The sequence below is a fragment of the Fukomys damarensis genome, unplaced genomic scaffold (genome assembly GCF_012274545.1).
Source record: "Fukomys damarensis isolate Sample0158 unplaced genomic scaffold, DMR_v1.0_HiC HiC_scaffold_4, whole genome shotgun sequence".
Lineage (NCBI taxonomy): Eukaryota > Metazoa > Chordata > Mammalia > Rodentia > Bathyergidae > Fukomys > Fukomys damarensis.
This window is the reverse complement of record NW_022900916.1, coordinates 33,728,797-33,754,886: the sequence shown is the minus strand read 5'-3', so window position 1 is coordinate 33,754,886 and position 26,090 is coordinate 33,728,797. Positions and strand designations below refer to the sequence as shown.

Here is a 26,090-nt window from a genome sequence, read left to right as displayed (position 1 = left end):
ATCAACCTTCGTTCAAAACTGTCCAATTTGTAGCCTGTAGTCATAGTTCCCCAATTACTCCTCAAAACTCTCGCCTAGATTTTTAAAATATCCAGAATCCAGTCAGAGTTCACACATTATGTTTTATCTCTTTAGCTTCCACTAATCTGCAGCAGTCTCATCAAGTCCCTCTATTTTATGTGATGTGGAATCTGTGGCTAAGTGTCTAGGCTAGACTAGCTGTCGAGTAAGATCTGAATCATCTGGCATCTCTTTGTGCTTATATGCAGCATGACCGTTTCTGTCAGGAACACCACACAGATGATATTTCATACTCCCTACTGTACTACCTCACCTCAAGCCTGGGTGTCCTACCACCAGTAAAGCCACACATGGCCATTTGTTAAGGTAGTGAGTGACTGCCAGACCTCTTCTTTATTAAGGTGCTTTTAGTTCTCTCTGTTATTATTTTAATAATCCCTAAAACAGGCCAGGGATTTAGCTTAGTGTTTCTGCCGCCTGCCTTGTAAGCACAAGGGACCCAAGTTCGATTTCTGGTACAAAAAAAAAAAAAAAAAACCTAAAGCAATGTGATTTTCCCCTAACATTTCAGTTCATTCAGCATCCTTTGATAAACATTGTCTAAAACATTATTACCTGATATTCTCATACGACAGAAGAGTCTTTGCTCTACCTCCTAACTTACTTTCTCTATTTGCTTCTCCCTCTCATTCTAACTTATGTTGTGCTTTGGCATTTTTTAAAAACATTCAGTGCATTATAATCATCACCCTCTTTTTTCTTTTTTTAACCTATAATTTATATAGAATAAATACAACGGGTCTCAATGTTCAGTTGGGTGAGTTTTGGGGTTTTTTTTTTTTTTTTTTTTTTGGTACTGGGGATTGAACTAGGGTCCTTGCACTTGCGAAGCAGGCAGTAGAACCACTGCACTAAATCCCCAGCCCTCAGTTGGGTGAGTTTTGACAAATTACACATATACCCATAGTCAATATAGAGAACACATCAATAATCCAAAAAAAAATTTCTCCTGTCTCTTCCTCACTGGAGGAAACCACTATTCTGATATCTTCATCATAGGTTAGTTTTGCCTAGAATTTCTTATTAATAGAATCATACAGTTAATATTCTTGTATTGGGCTTCCTTCATTCAGAATAATGGTTTGAGCCGGGCATGGTGGTGCACGCCTGTAATCCCAGCACTTGGGAGGCTGGGGAGGCTGAGGCAGGAAGATCGCTGGGAGTTTGAGACTAGCCTGGGCTACGTAGTGAGTTCCAGGTCAGTCTGAACTACATAGTGAGACCCTGTCTCAAAAAAACAAAACAAAACAAAACAAAAACACAGAATAATGGTTTGAGTTTCATCTATACTAACTTTATGATTGGGTTATATTATACTTTTGGATATACAGTACTGCAGTTGTTTTTCCATTCACCTGTTAAGTTTGTGTCCACTTTCAGTTCCTCATACATAAAACTGCTACTAATGATGTTGTATTGATCATTAATTCTGGTGAAAGTTTTGACTCCAAATGTTTTTATTCTTTTGGAAAATTACATGGAAGTAGAATTACTGGATCATAGGAGGGTATGTTTAACCTTATTTGAAACTACCAATAGAGTCATTATTTCATGTCCTTGCCAGCATTTTTGCTGATCTTTATATTCTGTGAGAGTTATAAGACTGGGATTGAAGGCATGGTGGTGCATGCCTGAGGAATTTAGTCACTTAGCAGGACCCTGATCCAAAATAAAAAAGGGCTGCAGATATGGCTCTCACTACCAAATTAAAAGGGAGAGGGGAGTGCTAGTATTATTTTTTCTTTAAGTGCCTACTAGAATTCAGTAATGAAGCCATTTATATCTGCTCTTTTCTTTTTGAGAGACTTTTCCTTACTATTTCTATATAATGGCTTTTATATTTTTTACTACCTGTATATCAGTTTTGCAAACTGTATATTGTAAGGAACTTATTTATGTGATCTAAATTACTGAAGTCATTGATTTAATGGATTAAAATATTCCTTTCTAACATCTTATTATCTTTCTAATGTCTGTAGTAATGATCCCTATTTAACTTCTAATATTGGTGATATGATTTCCCTCACTTTTTTCTTGATCAGTTTATTTAAAGCAACAGTTAGCCAACTGTCTATAAAGGGATAAACTAAAAACATTTTATGTTTTGTGAGCCATTTGGTCTCCTTCATAGGTACTTAGGTTTACTGCTATAGTATGAAAGTAGCCTAGCCTATGCAACAATGAATGAGAATGGCTGTGTCCTACAGATTTTGATGTTATATTTTCATTACCATTCAATTAAAAATATTTTTTCTTATGATTTCCTCTGTGACTCACAAGTTATTCAAATATGCATTGTTTACATTTCAAGCAATCAGAGATATTCCAGATACCTTTTTGTTACTAATTTGTAATTTAATTCTTTTATGGTCAGATGATACACTTTGAAATTAATTCAGTTCATTAACATGTATTATATTTGTTATAATAATGGCCCAAAGTATGGCCCTGATATCTCCTCCAGTAATGACTATAATGAATGTATATTCTAGTATACTCCAGTTATATATTCACTAATTATCTATTAGAGATACACACAAATGCCTATATAGATAGTATTATGGCTTATGTCTAAATGTCCCCCAAAGTTTCATGTACTCGTAGGTGGGGCTTTTTCAGAGATGGCTACATCTAGAGTGTGTGATGCTGGAATTGATTCATGGTGCAGTGCTAGGATCAAGGGCACTAAATTAAGCGTATGAGTGCTACCCACCCTAAGTAGTCTAGATAAGAAACAAGGGGTAGAAAGCCCTGTGGTCATCCCTTGTTGCTTTGCTACCTTCTGCCCGCCATGAACTATTTCTCTTCTGTCATGCCTATCTGCCATGCCACCCTGCCTTGGAGCCAGCTGATTATGGCCTGAAAATTTTACAAACTGTGAGCCAAAATAAATCTTTCCTTGTTTAACTTTGGGTGTTGGATATTTTGCCTCAACAATGAGAAAAATAACTAAGACAGATAGTACATATATATACAATGCAAATATATGTTACATGCACATATCTATCAATACACATATATGCACACATTGACGTTTACATGATGTATATAAATATGTATATACATATGTATACGCGTGCACACACACATATATAATATTTGCACTGTAGTGTAGATAATGCCACCAGATGATAAGCTGGGGTGGTGTTTACTTCATCACTTTCTCTCTCCTGGGGACTCATAGTATTTTGTTTCCTATTGTGCAGCATCTGAACAGTTACTTAATTATTTGATTAAGTTTTATGGTTTGCCCCACAGTAGGAGAAATAATTCTATACCAATTTTTCTATCACAACTGAAAACAGAATTCATTATTACTTTTACTGTTTTTGAGATTCAAATTGTATCAGATACCTAACCTGACCCCATTTATCTCTGATTACTTGTAGCACAACAAATTTCCTATGCTCATCTTGTATTTTTTCTTTCCATACCTGGAATCAGCCATTCTTCTCAGAATCCTGGTTTCTTTTATTTAGAAATGTTATTTAGAAAAAAAAAAAAATGTTGGGCCAGGAATTTAGCCCAGTGGTTCCAGCGCCTGCCTTGCAATCATGAGGTCCTGAGTTCGATCCCCGGTACCAAAAAAAAAAATGTTATTTAGAAACCAAAATCTGACCACTAGATGTGCTTATTGCTACAGGGGTGCCTTTGAGCACAACAGAGGGTGTAGGACAGGTCCTGTTTAAAAGTGAATTCCTAGTAAATATCTGCTAAAGGATTTTCAAAACTTCAGGAGTAAAATGATAACACAGTTAAAATGAACGAAAAATTAGAATACATTGTGAAATGGGAATAAAGGGGCTAAAGGTGTAGGGAAGGTGCGATGGGTAGGAGAAGGGTAATAGGGAAAAGAAAAAAACATGAGATAATGAAAAGATGGAAATAAAATGATTGTAGATGGGGAGGGGAGGAGGGGGTGAAGGGAGGGCAGGGACAAGGGGAAAAAATGAGAACCAAAACCTGTCATGTAGAGGTACAAGATCCCAACAATGAATGTAACTGTACTGTATCCCTAAAATGTACCAATAAACTCAATTAAAGCTGAGAAAAAAATTAGACATTTCTCTGAATATGATATATGGATAGTAATAAGCATAGGTATTTCTATAGAGAAGATACACAGATAGTTAATAAGCACATGGCATGATCACTGGTCACAGCGAAAATGCAAATCAAAGACACAAGGAGATACTATTTCACACCATTGAGGATAACTACAGTTTTAAAAGGCAGATAATATCAAGTGTTCACAGGGGTATAGAGAAGTTGTAACTCTTACTTGCTACTAGGGAATGTAAAATGGTAATCCTATTTTGGAAAATATTGTAATTTCTTAAAAGCTTAAGGATAGAATTATTATGTGACCCAGCAGTCTTATTTCTAAATATGTATACCCAAGAGAAGTGTAAACACACATCCACACAAAAACTTTTACATGAATGTTCATAACAGTATTATCATAATTACTTAAAGGTGGAAGCTATTTAAGTGTTCATCACCTGATGAATGGATAAGTGCAGTTATGCATATGATGGACCATATTTGGCAATAAAAAAATAAATGAAATACTACTACATGCTTGAACATGAGTGAACCTTGAACATAAGCTAAGTGAGGAAGGTAACCACAAATAGAAGACCACACATTGTATGATTCTATATATAAGATTGGGAATTACATATGAACATCCAGAAAGAGGAAATCTATACAGACAGTAAATTTATAGTCAGTTAGGGCTATAGGTTAGAGGGTCTGTGGTAAGGGTGAGGTTTAATGTGTACAGAGCATCATAAATCCCTAAGTCTAGGGTTTGTGCCTGTCCTACTGACCAGGCTGATTTAAAGTCACAAGTGGTCAATGTAGTACCACCTACATACATCTTGGTGGCAGTCATGGTTAATTTCTCATGCGAAATATCTAAATAAATAGAAACCCCAATTTCCCTTCAACCAGAAAAATAGATAATATTCAAAGTCTGAGCAAATGAAAGAAGAAAAGTTACTATTGTTTTCCTATGTGAAACTTAATTGCAAAGAACACTGAGGTTCCCCAATTCTGCCTCTGCACATTGTGAGACTGAGTGGCCTCATCCAGATAACCAAAAGCATCGCAAGTTTGTAAATGAAGAAAGACCATTCAGTAAAAGAAACAAGGAAAAGTCCTTGACTATAATCATTGAAGGAAGAGACAAACTTCTAAACACAAACAATTGCTTATTAAAGAGGAAAAACAGCTACTCACATGATAGTGTGTTGTGAAATGTGCATGCATGAAAACTATTGAAGGACAGACTTAGTGATGAATTTTAGCAGTTTCTAGGAGGGCAAAATAATATTGTAATCAAGATAACTGAACAATTTTATTACTTTCTCTATATGAGGGGTTAGTTAAGATCATTCTGGAAAAAAAGTTTTTGAAAACCTGATTAAAGAACACATCAGAATTGCACTACATCATTACTTTTGACACTGAAAAAATAGTTTTTGAAAAGGCTGAAGATTGAGCAGTTGTAAAAGCAGAAAAGCTAAATAGAAGTGCCATTGTCACATCTCATAAGAACCAGTTAGTGTTATTAGGAATTTAGGTAGATGACCTAACCTTTTTTTTTTTTTAATTCTGCTAGATAGTCCATAAGTGATTTTTAAAAGGTCACCTTAACATGTCTGATTCACTACTTAGAAAACAGAACTAGCTAATCCACTTGCTAAAGACTTTAATCAATTCCCAGTGGCATTAAATAGTCAAATATCATTATTAGTTCTTGTATAAATCAAGGTCTATCACAGAAAATAAAAGCCACTTTTAAGTATTTACCTGAGAGGGAATTTAATGCCATGAATTGGTTACACAGATTAATGAGGATTTGAGAATCAAACAGAAGACATTAAGAATACTCACAATTCAGCAGCAATATGAAGCCATTACCACCACCACCACCACCCTTAGTTGAAATACCAAGAGGATACATGTTTAGTAGCACACAAAGGCACCCAAATAATCTGGGGCATGATGAGAACTAGAGCCAGACAAGAAATGTATGAGACATCTTGCATTGGCTAAAGACATCCTCCAGCGGGGAGAGAAAGGGGGATAAATGCACTGGCTTCTCCATTTTCTTTGCCCTTCATTTCCCTGCCAGGGTCTCCCATTGTCAGGACCTAGCTGGGAGCCTTGGAAACAGCCACATGGTTAGGCTCCTCTCCTGAGTACAGATCACAAAAGGGGGAGAGTGATATTGAAGGATTTTAGAGTAAAGCAGCCTAGGAGTTTCAGGGTCAACCCCTTTTGTTACTCTGCACCTATTCCTACCCTGTACCTGTATATTAGAAGTTTATGCTTCTGCTTAGCGTAAGATGACCATTTATTATATAAAAGCATTTCCCCTTTTCCCAAAAAAAGGAGACTCAAAGTTTCATCAGTTATTGCATTCATGTGGAGGCCTAGGGTTTTTTCAGTTGAGATGTGATTCCTTGTGTGTGGTAAAATGTTAATCACTGCTAACACTGCTAATATAAAAAGTATGGGAAATACTGCTTCATACCTTTTAGGATGGCTATTATTTAAAAACAAAAAAAATAGTAAATATTGATAAAGATGAAAAATTGGAGTCCTTGTGGAATTTAAAATGTAAAAAACAATTTTGCTATTCCTCAAAAAGTTAAGCAGTGCCCTATGATCCAATAGTTATACTTCTAGAAATATATACAAAAATTTTAAAGCAGGGACTGTAATAGATTAACATACACCAATCTTCATGGCAGTATTCTTCACACAAGCCAAAATATAGGAAGAACAATAATCCATCAACAGATATGAATAAACAAATTGTGATGTGTACATACAGTGGAAAAAAAAGAATGAAATTCTGATCTACAGCAAAATAGGCATATTCATAGATACAAACTAGAATACTAGTTACCAGGGGCTACAAAAACAAGGAAATGGAAAGTTACTGTTTAACAGGCATAAAGTTTCTTTTTGGGATGATGAAAAAGTCCTGGAAACATATCTGCACAGCATCGTAAATGTACTTAGTGTCACTGAATTTTATATTTAAATTTATTGATTTAAGACCATTGATTTATATTATAATATATTCATCTCTGTATATTTGACTATAATAAAAATAGATGAAATGAAAGAACAAAAGAAGAAAGCATTAATGTATGTCTTAAAATGCGAGGCTGTTGCAGTCCTGTTTGTATAACTGGTCACAAGGCAGTAGGTAATATTTACTACTTACTTCAGCCACTCATCATGTGATGCCCTTGCCCTCTGGCAACACCTCCAGTGCTCAGAGTTTTTTTAACTGTTTGTTTTGAACCCATCCTTTGTTCCTTAAGGACTTGTATTCTTCGTGGTTCTGTCATATCTAGGTTGCCATGGTTTTTCTGTGGCTTTTGATATGGACAGGGAAGTATAATACTAAGAGGGCCCCAGTGAATCCAACATAGTCCTCATTCCCTTACTGCACAGAAGCAGCTTACTTTTCCTTGGAAAATCAGTAATGCATTCCAAGTGTTCACATAATTCCTTTCTCTGCCTGTTGGTTGAATTAGTCTGATGACGACCTCTCCTTCCAATTAAATGCAATCATTGCTGAATCTTATAGCACAGATTTCTTCCTGGATAACACTAGGCCAGTTCAGCCCAAAGTTGCATAGAAAGATCAAAACTTCCTAGAGTAATATTACTAATGAGATGAGGGGCCTTTTCCACTTTGAATCCTGTGTTCCCAGATTCACATTCCCACATCTGTTATTTTGTGAGTAGGAGCCCTATATACATAAGTCTGTGGGTCAAAGTATTTTGGTACTCCAGCTTTGTAAGTAGTTTCCTAACTTGTGTCATAGCTAAATTCTGCCTAGGCCATTCCCCTAGCCCCAATACACTCTATCTGGATGGTTGGATATACAGCACAAGAGGGGAATTCTAGAATTTTGAGCCTTACCTCATTTTGCTGTAAAATAAGTTTCTTGGTCAGAAATATTGTTGAAGGGGACACCATGAGTAGATCTACTGATAGTGCTGACAGAAATGTTTCAGGCAAGGAAGGCAATTCCATACCCAGAGTGTCTATTACAGGTAGGAGTAGGCAAAACACTGCCCCTTCCATGAGGGGAGGAGTCTGTCCACGAGCTGTGCCACCAGAACCAGTTCGCAGCCTTTCCAACTCTGTTTGGGTCATAGGATAATTCACCCTTCAGGAAGTATGTCCTCAGCTCCTGGAGCACTGACCTCAGATTTCAGCTCAGCAACAGGAAGAGGTGGTATAAGATTTGGGATGCAGGCAAGGAGAGAAGGGAATAGGTCCGAATGTATTTGTCATATGATCGGATAAGGCACCAATCTGCAGATCAATCACTTTGAAACCATTTATGATGTTTCTTTCATAATTTCATTTAGTCTGCTGAAAATGTAAAACTTTTTTTTTTTTGCCTTTTCATGGATAACAAAGCTTAGACAATTTTATGCATCTTTGGCAAATTCTCTTAAATGAATTCTTCTTAGACCTCTTTAAAGATTATAATTGTATGGTAAAATTAAGTTAAATGATCAGATAATTCTCATCAGATCAAGCTCTTTAAAAATTAAAAAAATTATACGGTAAAAATTAAGCTTAACAGGTTTAACAGGCTTCTTCGGTTTTGTAGGCTTTTGTGTGAGCTTATTGGGTCTCCTATAAAGGAGATTTATAGGAGATTCAGTCTTTAAAGCCTGCAGGTTTTTAGTTTTCTTTCTGTTCTTGGTATGTCAGATTATCTCAGTGTAATGGCCTGAGTGCTGGAGTTTTTCTCATACTTCGTCTTTTCAACACAGTGATTATTCTGTTGTCTGTGACGCTCAAAAATATGTTGTCTTCACTAAATAATACATTGTCATAATAAGCAGCAGGTAAAGACTATGTAAAACTTCATATCTAAAAAGTGGAAATAATTCTGGTCCAGTTGGAGGGTAGTCATTCTGCCAGTGAGGTACGTCACAGGGGACAGTGACTACATCTTGAGCAATCCTGGGGCCACAAGTTTAGGCCAGCTGCCCATCACCTCCCCATTTAGCTCTAGTACCTGTCCTGTTTTACACCCTGGAGCTTTGTTGTTGTTGTTTTTTGGTTTTTTGGTTTTTTTTGAAACAGGGTCTCACTGGCTGGCCCTGAACTCATTATGTAGCTCACACTGTCCTCGAATCCTTCCTGCCTCTGCCTCCTGAGTGCTGGGATTACAGGCATGAGTCAACCTGCCCAGCTATCATCCGGGAACTTTTAAAGTACCCATGTTTGAATATTTTGTTATGTTTGGTAGTATTTTAAGCATTTCTTTTATTTAAAAAGTAAACTTTTGGGGCTAGGGATTTGGCTTAGTGGTTCCACCGCCTGCCACCTCACAAGCGCTAGGACCTGAGTTTGAACTCCATTACCAAAAAAAGAAAAAATCTATAAAAAGTAAATTTTCTTTTAAAGAACATTTGAGTAGTACAGAAAAACACAAAGCATGATCCAGTCACACAGTTCACATTTTTGTTATACTGAGATCTAATCTTTACTCAGTTCATATATATACAATTATTTTCATATATGATGACAATAATATGTATGATACAATGCATACAGTTTAATAGTTGTTTAATTCAACTGCATGTCAATGACTACAAAGAAGCTATATCAAAAATTCTTCTATGATATTAAGTATTCTCTATTATATAATTTCTAATGACTTCATAGTTTTTCACAGCATGGTGTGCTATAATGTAATAAATCAGAAGGTTTAGGAAAACAACTAGTCAAGAAGCTCAAGCCCCTACTCTAAGGTTATTGTAACACATAACAACCTTCCACCCAGCTTTTCACACATCCAAATCCTCGAAGGAATGATTTCTTGTGTGAAATGGTTATAGCTGTCAATCAGTTATCCTCCATGTCACGGTTTCTGTGCTTTTTCCAGGTTGTTAGGAAGTGATTATGGATTCCTGTCAAATGAGATGTCTACTATGTATTCAACATGAGTTGAATTTGAGTTTGTATTTTTGTCAGTCTATTGCTCTCCCGTCTGAGAGGTTAAGCAAATCTCAGTGAGCCAAAGGGAAATGGGATCTGCATCTAAAGCTGGAAGTGTACCACCGACAAGCCTGGGGCCCACATATCTCCACACCGTGGATTAGACTTCTACATAATAACATTTGTCTTGATTGTCACATTCCACCCAGGGTTACACCTACATGCATAAAAATGGCTTCAAGCCTGGTTTTCAAAGCTGTTTGCCTCCCCTGTTGCTTTTTAACCACCCAGCTCAGAGGCATTTTTTGTGTTATATCTATCAAAGATGATTAAGGGACTGGAAGAGTTGATATATAAGGGCAGATTAAGAAAACTAAATATTTACAACTTGACTGAGTGACATCCCAGGGGAAGATATTATAAATGTCTTCTGGACTCAAATTATGAGGGAGACACAGTTTTGCTTTTCCCACTAACTGGATTTTAGGGATATCTAAATTCAGAGAAAGTTTTCTAAGGATGACATCAGTTATGCTAATTAGATGCTTGTGCCAGTTAGAAATTACATTTAGTAGCAAGTAACAGAAACTTGAAATAACAATGGCTTAAATAAAGACAGTTTCATTTTCTCTCCTATGACATAAAGCCCAGAAGCATATTGTCTGGGACTGCATCACAGCTCCATCACGTCCTCAGTGTGCCCAGGCTCTCTTATCTTTTGGCTTCATTATTTTCAGCACTGATTTCGATGCTCCAGGTCATCTGATGTTTGAGAAGAGCTGCTGCAGCTTAGTTGCTATGGCTGCATTCTACAAAGGGCCAAGGCAAAAGCGGTGTAGAAGCTCATGATTTCAGCTTACATGTCATTGACCCCCACGTCTGCAAGAGAGGCAGGGAAATTTAGCAGGATATTTTGTTTTGTTTTATTATTTTTTAAGTTGGACACATTGCAGACTCCAACAATATTAGTGTCCTTTTATGAGGAAGGCATAGGATAATGAGTACTGGTTTGGCAGCTAGCTGTTTCTGCCACAATAATTCATTTCTTGATTCTGTGAGAAAGTGATGTATATGGTGGTGTTATGTGGTTGAGTTTAAAAAAATAGTTTGGGATCTAATTTATTTCGTGCTGCTCATTCTTACCTAATTGAAATGTATTCATCATCTCATGCCTTGGGTTGATGCTAAATTACGAGATGTCTTAACAGACCCAAGAAAAATATCAGCTATAACTTACTTGCATTGACCAGTTCCAAGCACTGTTACATACTTAAAGAATATTGCCTGAATGCTTTGCTTTACAATTCTCTGATGAGAGTAGTGGTAAGTACAGAGGAAACAGGACTTTCTATGAGTTGCTGATAGTTAAATTGGGCAGTAGATACATAGAGGTTTCTTATACTCTTTTCTATTTTTATTATTATTGAAATTTTCCCAGTTACAAAGATTTTTTTGTTGTTGTTTTTTCCAGTACAGGGGATCAAACTCAGGACCTTGTGCTTACAAGGCAGGCACAGTGCCATTGAGCTAAATCCCTGGCCCCCAATAAATTTTTTTTAAGCATCTGATCCTTGCATTGTTTCATCAGTACTAACCCCCAGACATCCTACATGTTAAAAAGCATCCCACAGTAAGTGACAGAGTCAGGATTCAAACACAAACTTTCCTCACTTTTGAAACCTGTGCTCTGACCCTTGCTAATCAGAAAATAGCCTGATATCACCTGGAAATTAGTTATAAATGCAGCATTGGGGCCCCACTCCAAGATCTTGTGCAAGACACTAGATGAGATCTGTTGGTATCATCTCACACATGCAGTCCAGTTCACTTCACTGCCTCCATAATAACGCCCTGCAAATGAGTGGGGAGGGTGAAGAAGGAATGAAGATGTGTTGTGTACAGGTGCCACATCCTCACAATGAATGCTGTCATTAAATACTGCAAATGTGTAATAAAAATAAGGAATTAAAAACAATATTTTAAAAATAACTTGAAATAAGGTTAATTGTGTCTTACTACTTGGTGGCAGAATTATTTTTAATACGCATTTAATTCATAGAAGTAATTTTTCTCCACATTGAGCATCTGCTCTGTTCCTGGGTATTAAGTGCCTATATGTCAATTAAACATCTTTCTGATTATATTTCACCTGTTACTAGTCACTGCTTGCTTGAAACTCCATTTGAGCTGTTCTACTTCAATAAAACCTTTGCCTGTCTTTTCACTTAAGGTGTTTTGAGATTTAAAAGCCCTAGAAAAACTCCACGTGTCTATTGTATCCTCCTCCAGCATCTGCTCTGCTTGTCTACCATGTGTAACTTTCCTGAAAAGACATGATTTTTCTACCTACCAACCTCAGTTACCAGATCTCATTTTAGCCCTCTCTCTCTTTGAGAAACCTGGTGAAATTGACCAACATGAGCCCCAGCTTCCCACCCATGTTATGTAGACAAAGCAGTTCACTTCCCAGCCTCCGTTCCTTCATCTCCACAGTAGCTGTGCCACGTGTTCTCCAGAGTCCCTTCCTTTGCAACTCCAAGTAACTTGACTTTTCAACCCCTAAAAAACATTTGGAAGGCAGAAGACTCTGTGTGAAACCCACCTGATTATATTTTTCCAATTGGCAAAAAATCTTGGCATTGATTTTTATTGCTTTATTTTTCCAAATGATGAATACCTCAATGCTTGTAGTTTATTTGTCTCAGATGTTTTCTAGAAAAAGTAAATGAATGAAACTTCATCTATCTCAGCTATAAGATGCTCACTTAAAAAGGCAGGGTACTCTGTTTTCTACACTTTTAAAATATTTTCTAGCCACCCGTTTAACTTGGTTGTTCCATTTTATTACAATAACCTGCAAACGATGTACAGATTTGGCACCCTAACTTCATCAGCTTCCATAGCTGGAGAAAAATCAAGGAAATACCCCACAAGAGAGCAGCATAGAAGCCAACCCTGGGGACTGTCACTGTGTCAGTCAAGCACGTACTGATTGCTCCTGATGGTACACCATTGGGGTCAGTTCTTTCTTCTTTCAACATTCTTTCTTTCCCTACCAGAATAGTTTTAAGCAGGCATGTAACAGTTTTCCAGCAAAGTTAAACGTAGGGAAAAGAGTGTTTGATAAAATAGTGATTATAATAATCAGTGTGTTAGGCATGCTCTAAAAAGTGTTGCCTGCCCTTACCTTTACCATGCTGTAAGTGAAGTATGTATCTGATTTTTTTTTTTCAGGGCAGCCTTTGGCAAGGAATCTGAAGTTCTAATTGGGAACCTGGGTGATAAATTAATCCCTGCACAAGACATTCTCCGTGACGTCAGTGACCTCAAAGCCTTGGCTAATATGCATGAAAGCTTGGAATGGTTGGCAGGCCGAACAAAGTCAGCTTTCTCTAATCTCTCTACAGCTCAGAGTAAGTTTCTAGTAAAACACCAATTATAAAGATGACTAAGGAACTGGTCTGGGCGCTTTCATTCTAACTTTGTGTGTATGCACCTGTTACTGTATGGGCACATGTCCCAAGTTGTCAGTATGTTCCTGTTGCTTATCTTCTACTTCAGATTCTGGGAAAATGACAACTTTGTTTTCCTTGTGTGGGGTGTGGGGAGCCAGGAAAGGCTCATGTTAACATAGCTTGATACTAAACCTTAGCAATATAAAATTATATCATATCAAACCACTTAGCCTCAAGAGCAGAAGGCACTACAACAACTTCTGAAGGGCAGCAGTGTTTCAGGTCAGGGTTGAGTGAACAGCTATATTCTCACTTTTTTAACTTGATATAGGGCTAATAAAAAGTGTCTAAAAGGACAATAATAGAAGTGATTAAGGTGCTCGGAAATGAAGGTAATGAGGCCAACAATTTTTCTGGAAAAGAGATTGCTGAGGGATAACAATAAAAGATTTCAAAGACATTAAGGGTATAAAGTAAGAATGGGGAGCTTCTTTTTCTATCAAGAACCAGTGACTCAAAAATAATTTTAAAACTTTGATGCATGTAAGCCTTAATAACTATAAGATACATAACTTTTTAAAAAGCAATACTTTGGGAATATTTATAATATTATTAAAATAAAAGCCCAGAAAAACTGACATGAAGAAGCAATAAAGGAAAAGTCAGATTTAGATCAAAGAATAGAGAGATAGAAACAGGATAGTAAAAAGCAGATCATCAGCATAAAGAAGAAAACAGCGAAATCAGCTCTGAATTTCCTATTAGGGTTAATTGTCAAATGATTGCAAGAAAGAAAATGCTTATGCTATTTGGACTGTGAACTTCAGAATGAGTTATCTATTACCACTGTCCTTTGAGAAGATACTATTATTTGATTAACCATGATTCCAGCCTAGAGGAGGAAGAAGAGTGACTGAAATGCACAGGGGTAAATTATTTCATGAAATACAGGCCCCAGAGCCAGAGTGAATAAGTCCCTTGAATGCTTATTACATATACACCCTCAGGATGATTGTATCCCCATCTGGAAGACCAGCGTGTGACGAGAAGAAGGAACTGAAAGAATGATCAGATAATTTGCTTTGTAAATCTTCATAAAATACTTTTCATTTACATTTTATTTTTTAATTTTCATTTTATTTTGTATTTCTGGGGATGGAACCCAAGGATGTTATACCACTGAGCTATATCTCTGATACTTTTTAATTTTTATTTTGAGACAGGATCTTGCTAAGTGACCTAGGCCGGCCTTGAGCTTGTCATCCTTCTGCCTCAGTCTACCAAGTAACTGGGATTACAAGTGTGCACCATCCCACCTGGCTGTACTTTTATATATATATATACATTTTACTTAAAATATGTTTATCTGCTGATAAAATTATTCACATATATCTCAGAAATCTATAAGAGTAGGAAATGTATGTGGTTAGTAAGGGTAGTTTGGGCACAGTATTATATTTGAGCAAACTGCATACAGAGGTATCCTGGAAAGGCCCTTCCAACTTCTATAATCCCATAATAGCACCCATTTCTATCACAAACAGTAATTGAAAGTACCCATTTTATCTCTTGGACCTAATCCATATCCCTACCCCCCCACACAAAAAAAGAAAGAGCTAATTTTCTCTTTGTTAATTGCAGAATGAACAACTCTGAAAAGATACCAGATACCTGGTTTTCTTTGGCTCCTGTTAATGTTTGGACCAGTTTCTTAGTGATGTTTAGAATGGGTCCTCTCATATTGTGTGCCAGAAATGTCTCATATTTAATAACACAATCTCTTATTTCAAATGGCACAGCATTACAGATTTCTATTCTTGTCCATTTACAAAGGACTTTACAAGGTGAGATGGTTCATAGCTTCTGTAGCAAGCCGTTGTGTGATTCAGACAGGCTAACTTGGCATCAACTGTTTTCAAGGAGAAAGATGCTCTATGAGTTATGCTTAACTGTGCAACTGGACATTTCGCTATTGTGTTCATGTCACTAAGAATCTCCAGTTGAGATGATGTCTAATTCATGTCTTTAATCATCTCTCTTATTCTGACACAGATCTCTTCTATCATGCCTATTAACACTCTGTCTTATGTGCTCAGTTCCATTAAATCATATAAGTAGCACCCTCTCAGTTTCTTCAGGGTGATTATTCCATGCAGTGAGTGATTTAAGTGACTGTCAGCATTTTGACAATGAGTGCAAACCCAAGTGAACTGTAATCACAATTTCTGGTGCTTTGCTAAAACAAAGCATTGAGGGAGCCTCGCTTATCCTGCAACAACCGGCCTGGTTCAACCACACTTGCCTGCTCTGTGAACTCTGAGGACGGATGCCCATTGGTATTTATATTTGGGGTATTCTCTGAGTATGGGTTACTCTTGATTGTTTCATGTCATTGTGACTACAAAGGGAGAAGGGACAGCTCTTTAGTATTCTTTCGAAAAGTGGACCAAATGATTGCTACAAGTAAAGCATTGCTAAGTCTGGATACTATGTGTCTTGAAGAAAACAGTGTCCTTTTGTTCAACACCCATGAATACCTAGGGGATGGGAGGAAAGACAAGATTTCAGGTTTATTTATTGTTCTATGTCTTGTTAGCTATTTGGTATTGTAAATGCCTCCCTTATTAAACTGAAAAAGCTATAATGTAATGGACTAGAGAAAGTTTGTAGAAAGCTATTTTCATGAAGGAATATTCCTTCAGATGTACTGAGCAGAATTCTCAGCCAGCTGAAAAAGACTATGGTTGGTCCTACATTGTCCGAGAATGAGAAGTGATGCTATGTTCAAAGGCAATTTTAAAATTTCTTTTAGTATTTACCTAAATGTCACTCTATCTTCTTTACATGTAAAGGGGCCTCCCCATTTCTTCTAGATGCTAATTACACAAGACACTTCTCTCACTTTTGTGCTCCTACAGTCCTTCGTTCCTGTTCTGTGTCCTTTGGGTATTTTCTTCCTCAGCCTTTGCTACACTTGTTCCCCCATAAGCTTCTTTCAGTTGCAAGCTACAGACTAACCAAAATGAAATAACTGCATTGACTCACGAAACTGACAAATGAAAGGCCTTCATTCAGGTGTGGCTGAATCCAGATATTTAGAAGATACCATCAGGTCACAGGCCTGCTTGCACACCTGTCTCCATCTCTTGGCGCTTTCTCTTTATCGCTTTTAATCTCAGGTAAGCACCTTCCCTATGATATCTTTGACTTCCTTTTGTCCCAAGATGATTTGATTCCAGAGAAAAAGAGTGTTGTTGACAAGTCCTCTATAAACTATCCCAGAGAGGGCTTGGATTGACCAAACATGACCTTCTCTGGAGGTCTCTCTGATTCTCTTTTTTGGTACTGGGGCTTGAACTCGGTTCCCTTTTGTTCAGTATATGTCTTATTTTCTGATTCTGTCATTCTCTCCAACCCCAACTAAGGCTCTATCTGCCACTCCCTCCTCTAGAATACCTTTATGTTCAAGACCTGTTTTAACGGCCAACCTTTCAGTGCAAGTTGAATATGATTACATTTAGCACTGAGTATTCATGACTTAGGTTTATACATATTTTCCATAATTGACCACGATTTCAATCTTGCAGCAAAGACATAAAATATCAGCTTTTTGTAATATTTGCTGTTGGTAAGAATCATAAAGACTGATATTGTTGTGGTTATGAAAATTCCCAGATTAAAATATGACCTCTGCAAAAATTCTTAGATTATATTCCAATTTCTTTTTCTTTTTTTGGTGCCAGGGATCGAACTCAGGACCTTGCACTTGCAAGGCAGGCACAGTACCACAGAGCTAAATCCCCAGCCTCCAATTTTTATGAGAGTGACTTTTTATTCTTTTGTTTTAAGGTTATATTACATGTATTTATTAAATCTATTTTAGCTGACACTTAAAAACAATTATACATACTTAAGGGATAACATGTGATGTTTTGATACATGCATTCATTATCACTTATCTATCTCCCTAAACATTTATCATTTCTTTATGGTGAAAACACTCAAAATCTTTCCTTCCAGCTATTTGAAAGATATGGTCTGTCAACATTATCTGTAGTTACCCTACTGTGCAGTAGCACACCAGAACTTTTCTCCCATCTAACTGTAACTTAGTACCCCCATCTCTCCAACACTCATATTTTCCCCAGCCTCTAGTAACCACCACTTTACTGTTAACTTCTATGAGATCAGTCTTTTAATATTTCACATATATTTTATATATTCCACATATGTGTTATTTACCTTTCTGTGCCTGACATATTTCACTAAGTATAATGATCTCTAACTCTGTCTATGCTCTTGGAAATGACAGGATTTCATTTTTATGGCTAAATATTATTCCATTAATATATATATGTACCACATTTTCTTTATCCACTCATCAGATGATGGAGACCTTAGTTTTTTTTCCCATTTCATGGCCATTGTGAATAGTACTGCAATGAACATAGAAATTAAATTGTCTTTTCAACCTTCTGATTTCATTTCCTTTGAATATGTGCCCCAGAGTATAATTGTTGGATCATATAGTATTTTCATTTTCTTGAGGAACTTCCATACTATAGTATTTTCTATAGTGGCTATATTAATTTGCATTACCTCCAATGGTTGGCACAGGTTCTCTTTTCTGTCTCCTCACCAGAACTTACTACCTTGTGTTTTTGTGATAACAGCCATTCTTACTAAGGTACAACAGTATTTCACCATGGTTTTAATTTGTATTTCTCTAATGATTAGTGATATTGAACATTTTTTTAAACCTACTGACCATTTGTATACCTTATTTCAAGAAATATCTATTTGGCTCTATTGCCCAATTTTAATTGGTTTGTTTTAGTATTATGGAGTTCCTTATATAGTCTATATATTGACCCCTTGTCAGATGTGTAGTTTAAAAATATTTTCTCCCACTTGTAGGTTGTCTTATTGCTCTGTTGATTGTTCTGCTGTAAAGAAAGTTTTTAGTTTACTATAAACCCATTTGTATATTTTTGTTTTGTTTCCTGTGTGTTTGGATCTTTTTTTTTCCTCATTGAGTTTATTGGTACATTTTAGATATACAGTACAGTTACATTCATCATTGGGATCTTGTACCTTTACATGGCAGGTCTTGGTTCTCATTTTTCCCCATACCCCTGCCCTCCCTTCACCCCCCTCCCTTCCCTGTTTACAAAAACTTTATTTCCATTTTTTCATTTTCTCATATATTTTTCTTTTCCCTTATTTCCTTTCCCCTACCCTTCTCACTTCCCCTACACCTTTGGATCTTGTAAAAGAAAATCCTTGCCAATTCTAATATCTTGAAGCATTTCCGCTATGGTTTCTTATAGCAGTATCATCACTTAGGGTTTTACATTTAAGTCTTTAATCCATTAAGAGTTCATTTTTATAACAGCGTGAGACTAGGGTCTAGTCTCATTCTTTTGCATGTGGATATCCAATTTTCCCAGCACCATTAATTGAAAAGACAACCCTTTCTCCAATGTTCTTAGCACCTTTGTCTAAAATCAATTGGCTGTCAGTGAATGGTTTTTACTTCTAGAGTCTCTAGTAAGGAGGTATCACTTTAAAAAGTAGACCACATAGAACTGGAAGGAGGCTCATGGGCTTGTTTACCTATATTGCTAGCTTCCTAGAGGAGGCTGTGTTATTAGTCAGCCTCCCCATCACTGAAACACAGTACACAATACCCTCAATTTAAGGGCGGAAAGTCTTCATTTAGCTCTTGGTTTCCGTCTATGATTGGCTGGCTCCCCAGGCATACAGCACTGTGGAAGGACGTGGCAGAAGGGCATGATAGAATAAAGCTGCTTAGCTCATGGCAGCAGGAAAGCAGAGCAAAGGAGGAGTGCCAGAGCCAGAGAGGTGAAACCGACAATCCTCAAGCCCCGCCTCCGTGACGCAGTCAGACTCACCTAAAAGTTTTTTCCAACACATCTCAGGATGATCCCAAAGCCAATCAAGTTGAAATTTTACCCTGAAGACCATAGATGCCCCCCTTTGTATCTTGGTTTTTTGTAAAAAAGAAAAAAATCATCATCATCATCATCATCATCATCATCATCATCATCATCATCTTTAGGATTAGAATTTATTTTCCTTTTTTGGGGAAGCAAAACATTTCTAATACCATACCTTAATTTACAGAAACAGGTTAATATATCCATTGTGATGCTCCTAGGATTTGACCTTTTTAAAATAAAAATTGATTTCAAAATAGTCTTAGATTTAGAATACCGTTGCAATGATAGTACAGTTAGCACCCAGTTTTCTCCATTGTTAACATCTTACATTAGTGTGGTATATTTGTCACGAGTAATGAACCAAATTGATGCATTTCCATTAACTAAAGTCCTACTTTGTTTAAAATTTCTAGTTGTTATCTAATGTCCTTTTTCTGCCCTAGTATCCCTTCCAGGATATGACAGTACATTTAGTTACTTATTCTCCTTAGTTTCATCTAGACTGACAGTTTCCTTGTCTTTTTTTGTTTTTGATGACCTTCAGTTTAGAGGAATGATGCTGGGTGGGTATTTGTAGTGTCCTTCATGTGAGTTAGTCTGATGTCTTTTGTCATTGGACTGGCTTCTGGATTTTTTATTTCGGAAAGGTCGAGTGTATTCTGATCACATCAAGGATCTATTCAATGGTGCCAAATGTGTGGCACCCATGCTGCAGGCAGCTGTTTATCATTGCAACCTCTAAAAGGTTCACCATCACTGATCTGTGTTATCCATGTAACTTATCACTGATGATATTCTGGGACTGATTTTTGTGCCTCCAATTCATATAACCCTTTCTAGATAGTTCCTTCTGAGTTCTAAATGAACTCTCCACTTTCTTATCACAAATTGCTTTGTTTTAATATAATGAATGTATCTATTGTAAACTCAATCATTGGACAAGTTGAATACCTACCAAAATGATTACGCTAAATAATTATTTAATTTATATAAATTACAATCTTAGGTCAGAAAGGTTTTGGGAAGTAGGAGCTGGTTTTCCTTTTGAGTTATTATATTAGAACCTGCAGCTGCTTTAGTTTTCTTGTGTATATTCAACCCTTAATAAATAGAAACAACTGTATTATTTTCAAACAAACCGATGTTGAGATTTCTTCAGTAAAAAGTCTTATTTTTAAATAATTATTACAACTTAATGTGCAGTGATTTGGCCAGTGAAACTTGCTTTCTTAGATATATCCTTTTAGAGTAACATTTCTCAAATTTGGCTGTGTATCCGTTATAATCAGCTGGGGAGCTGAGCCCTACTCCCAGAGCTTTTCATCTAATGGCCATAGGGCAGTACCCTGATTGAGAACCAGGATTCTAAAGGAGCTCTTGACTGTGGCTCATGTTAGAATCACCTATGATTTCTAGTATCCCTCCAGGTAATTTCAGCAAACATCCAAAGTTAAGACCTGCTAATTTTTTAGAGCCTCTAACAATTTGTTCAGTTTCTGTAGCTCTTTACATTTGGAAAATGCTTTGAATTTATTTGCTGGTTCTCCTGTTCTCAGAAGCATAGATTTTTTGTTTTGTGAACGGAAACATCAGGTACAGATATATTATACTTTGTTTCTATGCCAGAGTCAGCACAATAAACCCCTTCTGCTTAGCAAATTTTTGTTAGCCCAACTATCACCCAAATTCAAATTCCTTTTACTCTTTTCAAACTAGATAAATGAGAAGGCCATAATAATACATGTTTTTCAACACAAAAAAAACTGTAACTTCCAAATCCATGGAATGATTACAAAAGTGTTTATTGGTCAAATGTGTCATTGAAAATAAAGATGGAATAGGTCCAGTTGCCTGTCCACCCCATCTCCCAAGTACATGATTATGTCGTATATCAGGTTGTGTTTATACTTTGACCACTATGATGTAACATTTTGTAAAGATGTGATTTGTTCGTGATAGAGCTCGCTATGTTGGACTTCTTGTGCTTCAATGGTAAATGAAAAATAAAATGAAAATCTCCCATCTAGTTACCAACTTGGCACAAATGAGAATAAATTTCCCTAGCCAAGAGCTCAGGAGAAATTGTCCTGTTTCAGTTTTCCTTTTTCAAACCATTAATCCAGAGTTTTCCTTCTCATGGTTTCATCTGATTCCTTTGAATTAGATGTGGTAGGTAATTCCTCTCCTGCTTTAATGTGTACAAGTTTCAAATATCTGTAGACTCTTATCAGACAGCTCCTTCTCAGTATTGCTTAGACTATCTCTACATGTTTAGTTTCTGTGGTTAAGCTGTCTAGTCCCTTGTTTTTTCATCCTCTCTCTCTCTTTATTTTATTTTATTTTATTTTTTGTCAAGAGCTGTCATTTTCTTAAACTGGCTCTTAGTGTTTCTATTATTATCATCCTTCTTTTATTTATGATACTTTCATTCAATTCCTATTATTCTTTTTTTGATGCTGCTTTCCGAATTTGTTGTCATTGATTGATTTCATGACCACATTGTTTAATAAGGAAATTAAATTACCTTTGGTATTTGAGTTTCCCACCTGCTGTCCAACTCTGACTATGTTTTGGTTTCATCTAATTGACACTACTTATACTTCCGTGTGAGTCTTTCTGTCTTATTAAAATAATGTCCAAATATATTTCCATATTGTACTCAATTTCACAGTTTTGTAGAAACAATCATGTTTTGTAGGAACAAAAACACCAAGTGGTAATTTTATGATGATTTGGTTTTGTTCATTTTCAGTCTTAATTATATTGTACTCTGCTGATATTTATAAATGCATTGAAATTTATCACAGTGAAGAGAGAATTGTGTGGCAGCTGCTCTGTTCACCTGATTGTTGAAGGCTCTTCTGAATCCTGTGTAGTTAATAGGAATGGAGAAACTGCTTTTTCTTATGTTCAGTAGGTAATATCACCTGAATCCCTCCATCTCCTGTTCCACATTAATGTACTATGTGGGATGATTGTCGATTCTCATCCTGTTTGCAGGCTGATCTCAATGGAATCGCCCATGTTCCTGTGCTGTGAACACATTTTACATGCTGGTATACAAGGGATACCTGTTTTAAACATTTTTACTAAACGTTTTCCTTCTCACTGGACACCAATATGGCCGTTTCTGCCTTTGCTAACACATTTGTGCTCTCTTTTAATTCGCAGAATCTTTTCCATTCTTTTCTTTTTCTTTGGCCTAAAAGGCCTAGCACATATACTTAACTTTGAAATATACTTGAGGACAATTCAAGCAAATTTTTGTATCACTATGGGGAAGTTATTTAATCCTTCAGAGCTAAATAGATTTTCCTCACCTGTTAAGCAGAATTAATGATGCCTACTTATTTGGTCTCTGTAACTATTAAATGAGGTAATGAACTTGGGGTTTTTAGCAGTGTCTGACACACAGACAGTACTCAGTAGCAGATTACTGTGCTTCCTGTGTGAATCTTATGACTCTCTTATTCCTGCCCTGAATTTTACCAGCTCTTATTCTTTGGACTGGGTCTTTACCTTTCTCCTACTCCTCCTGGACTTCTCTTTCATCTCATATTTGGTAATTTTTAAAAGAGGACATCTGTGCTCCAGAATCATTTCTAGTAAAGCATGACTCTCCACCCACCAGTTCCCCTAAGAATAGATCTACATTCATGAGCCCACAAATGGCCATTTGAGAAGCCAGGGTACCTTTCTCTTCTTCACAACTTTGAAAAGAAGGCTAAGCTATCATTGAAAAACATGCCATATCCAAAAGCAGTTCCCTTCCGACAGTTAGCTGCTCATCTGTAGAGTTCCCTGTCCTGACTAGGAAGCAGTACCTCTTCCCACTCTGCAAGGAGGTAATTATCAGTTGTGATGCTATAGAAGGTTGCTTCTGTGGTCAGTGTAATTATGGAGCACTAAGTTTCTCCCCATAAAGAATTATGTAGCTGTTTCTTTCCAAGTGCCAGCATTTGTATCCCTAAGGGAAATGTTTTATTAAAATACAATAATATCAGGGATACTGAGAGCTTCCAGCTGAATGATTGTATCTGCAAACAAAACTATAAAATGGAAACAAGAAGAATAAATAAAATGAAAAATCTCTGGGAAAAAGAGACAGGAGAAGCTGGAAAGCAAGAGAGGACTCTAAAATGGCATGTCAAAATCGTAGAGCCAGACTAAGATGTGAAATACAGAGTTGCCCGGGTCTTAGCTGACATCAGGCATAGTACTGCAGAACGGCTTCTACGGCAGCATATCTGGAACAGGAGATCTAAGTGGACTGATTTGACTGCCAAAAGGCTTTTAATAATAAGGAGTAGTGAAAGATTGTACCTAAAAATGCTGATTGTAACAGTAAATCTCAGCTGTTATCTTAATTGTTAGATGCTTTAAAGCTTTAGATAAGCCTTGTACCAATGTGAAATTATGACTTAATGAACTCCTCACTAGAAAAAGGGTTTGTGTTTTAATTTCTTCATCCTTGAAACTAGGTTTAGATATGTTACAGAATGCAATGAATGAGGAAAGATAAATCCTGAGAGAAAACCCAGAAAAAGAAAGAAGAACTGGCTCAGAAATTCCCATCACTTGGTGGCACTGAATTTAGAAAATCATTCTAAATATCAACTGGAGGTGCTTTTGCAGATAGCTTACTTATTCATCAATAGTGCATAAAGACTTTTTCCAGACTGCCAGCCCCAGGATAGTGTTGCCAAGGGGCATCATGTCCAAATGTGTGTGCATGTAACTGTCCCAAAGGGTATCATGATAATAATGGTATTCCACAGTTAGATTACATTTCATACTTTCAAGGACCTTTGTAATCATTAATTTTTTATTACCTATCCCTGCCTCAAGCTATAGTTGACAGGCCAGCTTTTAGTATCTCTGTTTTACAAAGCAAGATCATGAAACAGAAGTTTGGCCATTTGCCCAAGGTCAAAATGAGTCAGTGACAAAATCTATACTAAATCTGACTGTTCTCAGGGTGTGTAAAAGCAATGCACTGGAGTCCCTTTTTACAGGGTACTTCAGGACACCAAACCAGTGTGCCTGTGTTTCCTCACAGAAACAGACATGGCTGCCCTTTAGCTGCCTCTCAAAATTCCAACACCAAGATGAATGTCATGTTGTGTCTCTGGGATGAATGGCCTTGAGTAAACTAAAAGGAAGAATGGGAGGGACTTTGACATTATTTCACCTACTTTAAGGACCTGAAGTGTTATAGTTGTATCCCCTGCCCTCAAAGGACCTATTCTGAAAGCAGCTTTGATGATCATGTATTCAAGGAAAGAATCTTTTATTTCATTATATTAAATCAAATACTGTAATGTATATTAAATATTATAAATTATACAATAAAATGTAAAATACCTTTCTTTTTATATGAGGAACAGATATTCATCAAGTATAGGTCTGTAAATATCATTATTAGCAGGTAATTCTGTGTACTAACATCCTTGAACTTTGTTCATTGAATCCTGGGTGGATTTGACTGGGTACTTAACTAACAACTTAATCCTACTTTTATGAAATGAAGAATAATGGGGACTTTCCTCTAAGACTGATGAAAAATCTAAGCATCTTTATAAAAATCAAGAATATCTGATCTGGTTCTTCAAGGAGGCAAAAATCCTGTAAATGTCAGAAAGATGTTTCATGCTGGAAAACCCCTTTGGTCAAATTCATCTTAAGAAGGCACTATTTGTAGGTGACTTTTTTAGCAAGTCTGTCAAAAGCTTCTTCTACAGATAAAAATTCAATAACCTTTTACTGTGGATGTGCCACAATTATCACTCATTTAAAAACAGTCCCTCTAATAGAGTATTTTATCACACTGGACAGTCTCTGCATTGTTCATTATTTAGTGTTTGCTAAGCTGATGGCACTTCCACTGCAGTTTTCTTATCTCTACTTCTTCAGAATTGGATTTTATATTTCCAAACCAGCCAGATATGACAAGTCATTTTCGTCCCTCTTGTCTTTTAAGAAACGCAAACTTGATTCTTTTTTCAACAATCACCACTTAAAGATTAAAGTTATTGGAAATGTCTGTATTAACTAGCATTGGGACATGCAGTGGAGAACTATTGCATTTTAATTGCAATTTCCGTCTTCTGTTTTATTCTTTTTATTTTCCAGCATATGTATGTTCTGTATCTCTTTGGACCCCCACCCCCATTCTGTGAAAACACACAGTTGATGGCAACTATGAGGTATTATGACGCTTATGTGATTAGAAGACAAGGCAAGGAAAATATTATCAGAATTATTATATTATAGCACCTCAGGAAGGTGGTGATAAGCAGTGTAAGTGGATCTCTCTGTAAACAGAGACTATCTTTTTTTTTTTTTTAATTTATCTAGCCTTTTATTTTTTTATTTTTTTTTCTCATTGAGTTTATTGGTACATTTAGGGATACAGTACAGTTACATTCATTGTTGGGATCATGTACCTTTACATGGCAAGTCTTGATTCTCATTTTTTCCCCTTACCTCTGCCCTCCCTTCACCCCCTCTTCCCCTCCCCATCTACAAACACTTTATTTTCATCTTTTCATTCTCTCACATTTTTTTCTTTTCCCTTTTTGTTCTTCCCCTACG

At 36.6% G+C, this 26,090-nt stretch overlaps 1 protein-coding gene across 2 annotated transcripts in view; it reads left to right on the top strand.

The window, feature by feature from the left end:
- Nucleotides 1–26,090, top strand: part of Exoc4 (exocyst complex component 4) — a 741,153-nt gene that overhangs the window by 616,820 nt on the left and 98,243 nt on the right. For both annotated transcript variants that reach the window (XM_010611733.3, XM_033757669.1), the window contains exon 14: nucleotides 13,313–13,491. In XM_010611733.3, coding sequence (XP_010610035.1) covers nucleotides 13,313–13,491 — 179 coding nt within the window. The remainder of the gene's footprint in view (nucleotides 1–13,312; nucleotides 13,492–26,090) is intronic.